Below are 9,783 nucleotides of genomic sequence, written 5' to 3' on the forward strand. Positions count from 1 at the left end.
AGGCATATTTGTAATTTTTTTGCAAAACCAGCAAACAATTATTAGTCTCAAGTAGCAAAAGCACTGTGAAGGCCTGTGTAATGTTTATTAGAAAGATTCTCAGACAAAAAAAAATCCCTTTGGAAGCTTATAAATTCTAGAAACTGTATCCAAAATTTGAACATATTGAATATTTTAAATATCTTAATTGTATTGAATTTAATGGGTGTGACCAAGCTGCTGTACAGAACCTCCTAATGTGAGATAGGTCACCTGGTAAATTACAGAAAGCTGAAATGTTGTACATAGGTAGAACCCACTCAAACAAGAAAAATGTCTTTTGACAGTATACACTAAACCCTACAAGGAGTTGACCATTTTGAATCAAATATTTTTTGAGAGTTTTTCACTTTTCATGCATGTTGAACTTTAACAAATTTCTCAGAGGGATTTTGGCAAGTATACTTGGTCCCATACTTGGTCAATATGCCCTTAAAGCAAAGGGGATTGAAAGTTATCAAAAGCTTGAGTTTTCATGCATACTAAATGGACGGGGCCAGGCTTCAAAGCTGGCTTTCGCATAAAAACTTTGAAACTCTGTAACTTCCACATGTGCTGAAATGCACAAAACTTGGTGTGAACGATCTTTCTCAGGTGTCCAACAATCATATGTGGTCAAATGCTGACATCATCAAAGCCAGGTGGGACCTAGCATCCCCTTCGAGGTGCAGAAATTACTTTAAACAGGAAATAATGTTGTTAGATTCTGTATGCCTTTTTTGATTCATACAGATTTAAACCTGTCTAATGACGTAGAACAACATGATGCTGACTGCTTCTCTTAAGATGGACTTGTGACTAGAACATGTGAGTGTGGTGCTATAGTGAATTTCAATCCCTCATTGTTTACATATGGGTGGCTCTAAATCAAACATGCATCATTTGATTTGAACCAAACTGAATCTGAATGACCTTGGTTAACCTCTGACGAGCCCAATCGGATTATATTGGAATTTGACTCAGTGCGCCCCATAGGTTATTGCAAGACTTATATCTCATGATGCATCACCTGATTTTTTGTGGGTCATCAGGCAGTAAATTATTTATTGTGTCCTCCAGTTTCTCCCTGTGTATGATACAAGATTGAAATAGTATCCACTACCCGTTGACAACCATACATGACTTGTTTAAAAGTCCTCAATAATCAGTTGTCACAAAACAGGAAGGGACAATAACTCTTGGTTGGAAGGTTGGTTTCTGGTATAAGTTTACAGACCTGAATATTTTCAAAATTACCCAAATGCGCATTTGAACGGCATGAGAGCATTCAGGTTGGCAACAGGCTGGCAGATGGTGACAAGATGGAAGCAGGACGGAAACAAGATGGCAGCAGGATGTTGATGTTGGTGGAGCTCCCATGGTTGCCACAAGGCTGGAGCAGTGCCAAGGTGCGAGGGCCGCTCATTTCTGCTCTCAACTTTAAGGGTGCATTCACTCCGGATAGTCCGCTAGACTCGGTTCGATAGGGGACTAAAATTGCAACATTTGTTACATTTTCAGAACTCTAGTTCGCATTCACACTGAACTGAGTCAAAAGACTAAAACTAACTGAAAAACGTGTTCCCCCTGTCACCTGTGGGGGTGCTGCACCAAGAACTACTGAAGAAATTGACACAAAACCTCAGAAGAAGACCAGCGCAACTTTCTTCTTCACAAAAAGCAAACAAAATTGGAGCAGTGTCAGATTTTAGCGGTTGTAGGATTTCTTCATCAATCTACATTACTGGTTTGGACATCGCCTGTTAGCCGCTAACGCTAGCGTAGGAGCGTTCCTGCAGGCGCCGTTACTACACGGTGAGTCTGTCCACTAAACCAGGGTGTTCCAATGCGGGATGAGCAGGAATCAAAAAATGATCGCAGCGCCTTTATTTCTTATAAACATGGCTTAAATTAAAGCTGAGGACATTGCTGATGTTTGTAAGTTTTCTCCCTTGATATAAACAGTTTGGTTTCTATCAAGATGCAAGAGAGGACTAAGCAAATTCCTCCATCCTATTTGATGATTATGTTTAAACAAACGAGGCAGTTATTTCAGTTTTTGTCATTTATTAAAGGTTTAAAATTTACAGCAGCTGCAGAGCGCCACGGCAACGGGACAATAAGCTGACAAAAAGTTGTAAAACATCTTCAAGCCATTTATATTCTGCTTTTCCTTGCTTAGTGTTAAGCGCAAACTCGTTGATATGACAACCGACACAACATCTTCGTTAACCCGCAGAGCAGAGAGTAATATATGACCAGAATGTCCTGCACTGTAGCTAACTTCCTGCTGTTGCTAACTTCAGCAGGTTTTCTACCGTGTTAGAGTTCACTTCAACCAGACCGAGACCGAGGTTTTTAGGCAGATCAGAGTTTGCTTTTTAAGTCCGTTTTGAAATTCAAATTTGCATTCTCACCTCCCAAGAAAATCTGACTTTCTAGACAAACGAATTAGAGTCTGATTCAGAACTCTAATCCTGGGTTGGTCTGAATGCAGCCTAAGTCTCTTTGACGTGTGCATAGAAAAGTACAAGATAACAAACAACAGACTTACTTTGTAGGCATTTTCAATTAGCTGAACAACATTATTTGAATCTGATGATAAGACTCCCACCACTGACTTTGGAATCATTTTAGTGAGTTCCTAAAAAAAGAATGGAATGAACAGATTTTAGATTAAGTTGACATTTTTTCTGTTAAAACTTTCAGCATTAAAAGAAGTGTTCAACATTACCATGTAAACATTCTTCACGTTTTCTGTTACAGCGAATATTGGCTGAATATTGTTTTGTTCCAGCTGCATAGCTAATTGTCCAACAGATGGGTAGTCCTGCACAGGAGAATTAAAGAATTTGTTAATTAGAATTAAAATACTTTAATAAAGAAGTAGTGTCTTTATGAAGCAAGGAAAAATTTAAAAAGAAGGGAAATGTCAGCAGCTATTTCAGTATTTAGTTTTTGTCATTTACCCAATTACCCCTCATGGATCGTGTCAGGACATACTTAAAACAATAAGACAAAACTGTTCATCCTTAAATTCATTGCTTAATTTCTCTTTGTCTGAAATAAAACACAAATTCATACATACCATCTCATTACTTTTTACATAAAGGTTGTCTTTCATGTGGCACAGTTCATCATTGGGTTCTAGAATGCCCGCTAGTTTTCCATCCCCAGCCATGTGGAATCCAGCATCCGTGGCGAGTACAATCAACCGAGTGCTGTTGTTCCTCCAGCCTATTTTATCCTGTAAAGTGTGTCAGACAGGGAACAATGTCTTACAACCATAAACTTCCATCTTCATTGGAAAATGTGCAATGACGGTGAGTACAACTAATAAGATACTTGCACTGATGATGAATGAAACAAACAGCGCCATCAGTTAGTGTAACGGCATTTGTCAGAAATGCCCCTTGGATGCCCCAATTGCCCTTTTTTGAGTTTTTTGATCAATAATTTAGTTTATTTTTTATTTAGAGGGGGCACAAGCAGCAACAAATGCGGTTGGAGGGCCCTAACAAAAACAATTTAGGAAAATACATTAGTCTGGCTGCCCTCGGTCTAAAAATGACTGAACGGATTCTCAATGCGTCTGCCTTCAATTTCCTGAGGGAGTCTTCCCAAGGGATCAATAAAGTACAAGTCTAAGTCTAAGTCTCCTTGTTGTTAAGACTCCATGGGTCTTACCATGGGTTAAGACCCATGGTAAGGGGAGCTCCTTACCGTGGGCCCCTTGGTAAGGGAATGAGGGTTTAATTGCCCCTTCTAGCTACCAAATTATGGGCAATCATTTTTTTTTTCAACCAATACTGGTTTGTGAATAAAACCGTAAACTTGCTGCTTAAATCATATGGAACTTCTACCACAGTGGTTCTGCAATTACATTACATCTGGAGTATTTTCACTTACATGGAAACAAGCCTTAACAATTGTTCTTATGCAGTTTCACTGATTATCAGATTGTAAATGACTGGGCACTCTTTGATGGAGTCCTTACCTCACAAACAGCAGCCTGCATCATGGCATCAAGACTTCCTTCAGGAGAGTCTAAGTTCCCAGAGATAAACTGCTCTGTCACCTTCTGTGTGAACGTCTCCCGACTCGGTGTCATACTAAGCACATGTCTGTAGCCAAAGGCAGCCTGACATTGACTCTCATTTTCATCACATGGTTTCTTGAGTTTCTCCTCATTGGTGTTGGTGTAAGGAAGGACCGTCTTATCAACAAAGGCCCCAAATCCTGTAATTACACAGATGTAAATAAAGAAGTCTAGTAAAAGTATAGAGTCAAATAAAATGTACTGTGATGAGAACTTTGTCAGCCAAACTTGTTGAAAGTTGTAGAAAAGAACTTTAGCTATAGTTCAAAAAAGTGAAAAAGAGTCATTTAGATAAGGTCCTGTTGATCTTTGTGCGTACAAATCTCACATTGAAGTAAAGTCTAAAATATTTTTCATTATTTCACACAAAGCAGCAGCAGAAAAACATGAAAATAAACAAACAAATAAATGTCTCATTTTGGGCTAGGAGGAATTTTGCAGGAACAGACGTTTTACTATTTTGTTTTGACATTTTAAATGGTTATCAACAAGTGTTCATGTCATTCTTTCATTATAGTTATACTCTAAAGCAGGGGTGCCCAAAGTGGGTCCTGGAGGGCCGGCATCCTGCATGTTTTAGTTCTCTCCCTGGTGGTAGTAACAACCTTCTCAGCATGTCTATGTTTTTCATAGGCCTTTAACGAGCCATCATTGGATTCAGGTGCGTTAAACCAGGGAGAGACTAAAACATGCAGGATCCCGGCCCTCCAGGACCCACTTTGAGCACCACTGCTCTAAAGTGTAACCTCAATCACTCTAAACTGTGGAAAAGTGACTCCTGCTAAAATTCACATCAACATTGAACCACATCGGTGGCTGCAGAGAGCAGCAAAAAATGCATATTAAACAGTTACAGTATCAACAATAGTGGCACAAAAATGAAAGCAACCAGAATCCCCTGGTACTGGATCATTAGAAACTGACTTCAAGAAGGAAAGAATGAAGACTTGTTGCTGCATGGTGACTGTTTGTTGAGAGGTGCCTAATGACTTTAACACACACTTTAACTTGTGAAAAAATCTGTATAACCTTCAGGACCTTTTCTTGCCATTTTGTCAGTTTTTTTCTGACCAGTGACAGACATTTTGTCATGTGAACACACATGAAAGTGAAAAGACTCCTGGAATGGTTCAGGGTAACATGAGTCAAAAGACTGCCTCAGAGTATTTTCATATGTTCACAAATATTTAAATATGATTATATGTTGTATGTATTGTGTGGAATTTCCAAACATTGAATTTCCTCTACTATATGTAAATTATCAAACTTTCTCGTGTCTGTGGTTCCCAAAGTATTTCTTTTTGTTAAGTATCCCATTTGATTGTTTTCCAAATGGGTAGAGCGTCAGCTGCTTATTCCAAAAGATTAAATTCAGCAGAAGAACTGAATTAGAATCTCAGTTTTTTTGGTTTGTGACTTTGTTTACTAGTATTGAGAAACAATTTGAGAAATTTTCTGTGCATTTGATGAGAAATGCTTTAAGAATGCATTACCTATTTTAGCATGTTTAGTAATTTTATTCAAAGCATCAAAAAGATTTCCTCCCAGTTTTTTTACATTAGCCAGATCATCCTTCATGGAGTAGGAGAGATCCATCAAGTAGTAAAGATCCACAGGGTAACCTTCAGCCCTTTTAAAGGACACATTGAATTTGTGTGGAAGCCCTGGAAGCAAAGACAAGATACAATTAGTTCCATTTCAGTGCTCATAAAGAATTCAGTTAGAGAAAGAACCCTGACAGTCATCACTGAGAAGCTCCTGCTCTGCTACAATCTGCTGTATGCATGGACCCACCTACTTATTGGTTATTGTGGTTCCCATAACCAATAAGTAGGTTATGGGCACCACAATAACCATACAATGACAGTTAGTGCAATCTATAAAATAAGAGATGAGTTTTCTGAAGGATGATAACATTTACTCCTCAATGTAATAAGCACAAAATTTTTCTAACATATATATTCTAATATATATGTTAGAATATATGTTCAGGGGCATGCTGTGGTGGAGTAGGGGATAGCACGACCCACGTTTGGAGGCCTTGAGTCCTCGATGCGGCCGTCGCGGGTTCAATTCCCGGACCCGGTGATATTTGCACATGTCTTCCCCCCTCTCCTTCCCCCTTTCCTGTCAGCCTACTCTCATATAAGGAACACTAGAGCCCACAAAAGACCTCCTGGAGGGGAGAAAAAAAAAAGAATATATGGACAGTAACAACTGACTGTACTCACCAGGTCGCAATATCAGGTTGATTTTTTGTGGAGTCATTTGGACAGGTTCTTTACTGTCAAACGATTGGGATAAAGGATCTTTTTGCTTAATGTCCTCTTTGTTCTGAGGAGAAATAATCTGTTCTCTCTCGCAGCCTCTTGCAATCAGCTTTGCTCGAGAGTCACAGCGGACTGCTTCCTGTTCACCAGCTTTGGTAAAATTCTATATGAAAGCCAAACAACAAAATATCAGAAATTATCTTTCAAACTAAAGAGCAAACATTAGCATTAGTAGCTGACAGTCTCTGCAAACGGTGGTAAACAACTGTGCAATACTCTACCCCCAAATATTCACTTTGAGAAAAAAAACATGTTTTAGGGCCAATAAAACACCATTTCTATGTGCTTCCACAAACAGTTAAAACTTTTCCATTTTAAAAGAAAATACTCCTGTGTGGTTGGGTCTTTAAACCTCTGGTTTCAAAGCTGTAGCACAGAAAAAACAATAAGAATTAGTTGTGTTGGACAGCAAAGGATCTCCCTTCAAGTGGTGTCCTGTTATGTGAAAGAAGGAAATACATGTTTTGCTCAACAACATGAAAAATAATTTTAAATGTTTAGCTAAGGTGTATTATTTTCTTGGTTGATGTCTCTGATTCGACAGTTGAAACGTCCATAAAATATGGAGACTGTAGTCTGTGAATTATTTAAACCAGATGGAGGAGGAATGTTTTTAGTTTTTTTAGTGTGTTAGGGTTAGTTTAAAATCATATGAAACCAGCTGCATAGCTACTTTAAGTTACTAATGGAAGTATGACTTCAATAAAGTAACACTGATGACAACCTTCTACATGTTCAAAAAAGAAAACATTTTTCAAAATTAAACTGCAAGACGTTTTTCCCTCCCACCTATCTAGCCAGAACATATTCTGCCTGGATATACAGTTGGGAGCTTTGAATATTACCATATTGGCCTTTTTAGTTCATAGTGCATAATGGAGCTGTGAGCCTGGAAAATTATAGTCAGTTGCATGAAACCAAGGTCTATTGTGAAACAGGAAAAAAGGTTGGGTAAAATAGGGCCTTAACTCAGAGTTGCACAAACTTCCTGTTTGGTGACGAAGAAGTGGCGATGAAAGGACAAGTAAAAATAGAGTGAGTATAAGGGTGAGATTGTTCAACACCAACTTATCTGTTATATGACTCAGTTCAATGGTGATATATTTAAAAGTGGAATATTCACCAGAAAAACAGCTCACTTCCTGTTACCAGTGCTGCTCAAATGATGTTTGCAGATTACCATATATGTGCTGATGAGTGAAGTGTTATGACATGGAAACATTTGTGGTGCAAACAAACTAAATGTGTCTATGTCAGCAATAGGACAATTTAAAACCTTGCAGAGGTAGCCGTTACTATGAAACTTAACAAGGATATGTGTTTGGGGTGGCTAATATTAATCATATTAAATCTGGGAAAAGAATTGTGCACTGGGGTAAATACATTTTAAGCCTTTAACTGGCGTGTTGACACTGGTGTCCACTGGTGGACCCATTGACTAACATGTAAGCTTTTTGAGTGACAGTTAAAGTAAATATGCCAGGAATGCATTTATATGTTATTGCAACAGTGACCAACCTTTGTAATCATTAACACATTACTGCTGACTGCCTGTAGTACAGTAAATATAAAGATCCATAAATGCATATAAATAATGTTAATACATCCAGCCACTTTCATTAAACTACTGATACAATAACTGTTTCTCACCAGCTGCTTACACCATGAACAGAATGGCCCAGATGTGATGCAGTCTTTACACGAAGTGATCACTGACTTTGAGCAAACTTCCTCTTGCAGACACAGCCCTTCAAAGAAACCACAAAGTACATGTAAGAAACGTAACATGGTGTGGAACCAAAATGTTTCATAAGAACTTTTAATGTTTTGTTCCAGCCTTCTACAGATATTTAATATATTAGTAAAATGTGGGTAATGCCTGTAGAATGGAAAATATTTTTATCTGCATAATTTTCTGTGTTTATATTATAAAACACCTTTGCAAACTCTGAGGCTTCCTGCCTTACTACAAACAAAACTAAGTAATAACATATTGTTCAGATGGAGACCTTTCTTTTTTAAATTAATTTGTTGCCCTCATGGAAAAACATACCATAAAACTTATTCATGCAATAATTTTTTCTAATTATTCAAACCTACCATGTTTGCCCAGCATAAGGAGCAGAAGTGAAAGCTTACACCAGTCCATACTCTGATGACAGAAAACATACAAAAGATAATTAACTCCAAGATTACACTAAAACATTATACTAGACACAACTAGTAAATCTCTTTAACAACACAAAAATTAAAGCTACAATATAAAATATAATGGTTCTTGCAGCATCATGGCATCAAAGTTCTGTGTTAAATTGACAAATAATAAATTCAGAGAGATCATATTGCAACTTGTTAAGTTTACACCATAAAAGGAAAAAGCTGACAATAGTGTCAGCTCATCGGTGAACTTCCTCTTTCTGATTTAGCCAAGCAACTCACTCCTTTATTAGCAAGATGTGTTAACATCTTCTAAAAAAGCTTTTGTTTCAGTCATTATACCTTCCACGCATTTATTTTGGTAAACAATTAGATGTAAAATGTGGCCATAAAGTTACATAAATTGCTTATGACAAGCAAATATAAGTAAGCTGTAAAATTAACAATAAAGAGTGATGGCAGCAGTGACAGCAGTGATGGCTTGCCCAAAAAAATGTTCCATTTTCTGTATGCTTGCACATATGTACCGGTGAAAATACTGGAAACTTTTTGCAAGTCAACATGTCGACGAGGACACTGGTGTAATCAAGACAATTAATAAAATTTTAGATTAAAATCCAAAATTCCAATAAATTGAAGGGTGTTTCAGACCTTTTCAAATGTGGGGTTTTTAAGCCCTCAAATTTAGTGCTTTAAAGGGCCTAAATCATTTTTAAGCTCTAGATCACTCCTACTGTTTTCAGAAACCTGCACAGCAAAGGGGAAAAAAACACGAGACAACAAAAGTGGTTACTTACAAAAAATATGTGAAAGCAAACTTACCGCTAACAAGATGGTGCTTTTCTGGTGTAGGCAGATAGATGTGCTGTCAGACAAGGAAGTTAACGGGTATGACAGTATGGAGAACTGAGCCTCGCCCCAAACCCCGTCTCCCTCCCCCACACACATACACACACGAAGTTCCCCATTCTCCTCAAACTATTACTGTAAAACATTGTTTTGACATGGTAAAAGTTACTGGTTTTTTTTACTATGTTTGTTTTTATTTATATTGGCATGAATAAGATGGGCTGATAACTCACTATAAACACCCACTGAAAAAGAATAATAGCAAGAATTTTATTTGAACTGAATCCCAGGTTCACTGAATCATTATTGAATCATGATGTAAGAAAAAGA

At 37.7% G+C, this 9,783-nt stretch overlaps 1 protein-coding gene across 1 annotated transcript in view; it reads right to left on the bottom strand.

The window, feature by feature from the left end:
- itgb2 (integrin, beta 2) overlaps positions 1-9,567 on the bottom strand; it is a 28,506-nt gene extending 18,939 nt beyond the window's left edge. The window contains exons 1-9 of the mRNA XM_028024275.1: positions 9,427-9,567; positions 8,548-8,599; positions 8,098-8,195; positions 6,349-6,550; positions 5,611-5,781; positions 4,016-4,257; positions 3,107-3,265; positions 2,753-2,848; positions 2,573-2,662 (exon numbers count right to left, since the gene is read on the bottom strand). Coding sequence (XP_027880076.1) covers positions 2,573-2,662; positions 2,753-2,848; positions 3,107-3,265; positions 4,016-4,257; positions 5,611-5,781; positions 6,349-6,550; positions 8,098-8,195; positions 8,548-8,599; positions 9,427-9,552 — 1,236 coding nt within the window. The 5' untranslated portion in view covers positions 9,553-9,567. The remainder of the gene's footprint in view (positions 1-2,572; positions 2,663-2,752; positions 2,849-3,106; positions 3,266-4,015; positions 4,258-5,610; positions 5,782-6,348; positions 6,551-8,097; positions 8,196-8,547; positions 8,600-9,426) is intronic.
- Positions 9,568-9,783: the final 216 nt, after the last annotated feature.

This window comes from Xiphophorus couchianus, chromosome 7, assembly GCF_001444195.1.
Source record: "Xiphophorus couchianus chromosome 7, X_couchianus-1.0, whole genome shotgun sequence".
Classification (NCBI taxonomy): domain Eukaryota; kingdom Metazoa; phylum Chordata; class Actinopteri; order Cyprinodontiformes; family Poeciliidae; genus Xiphophorus; species Xiphophorus couchianus.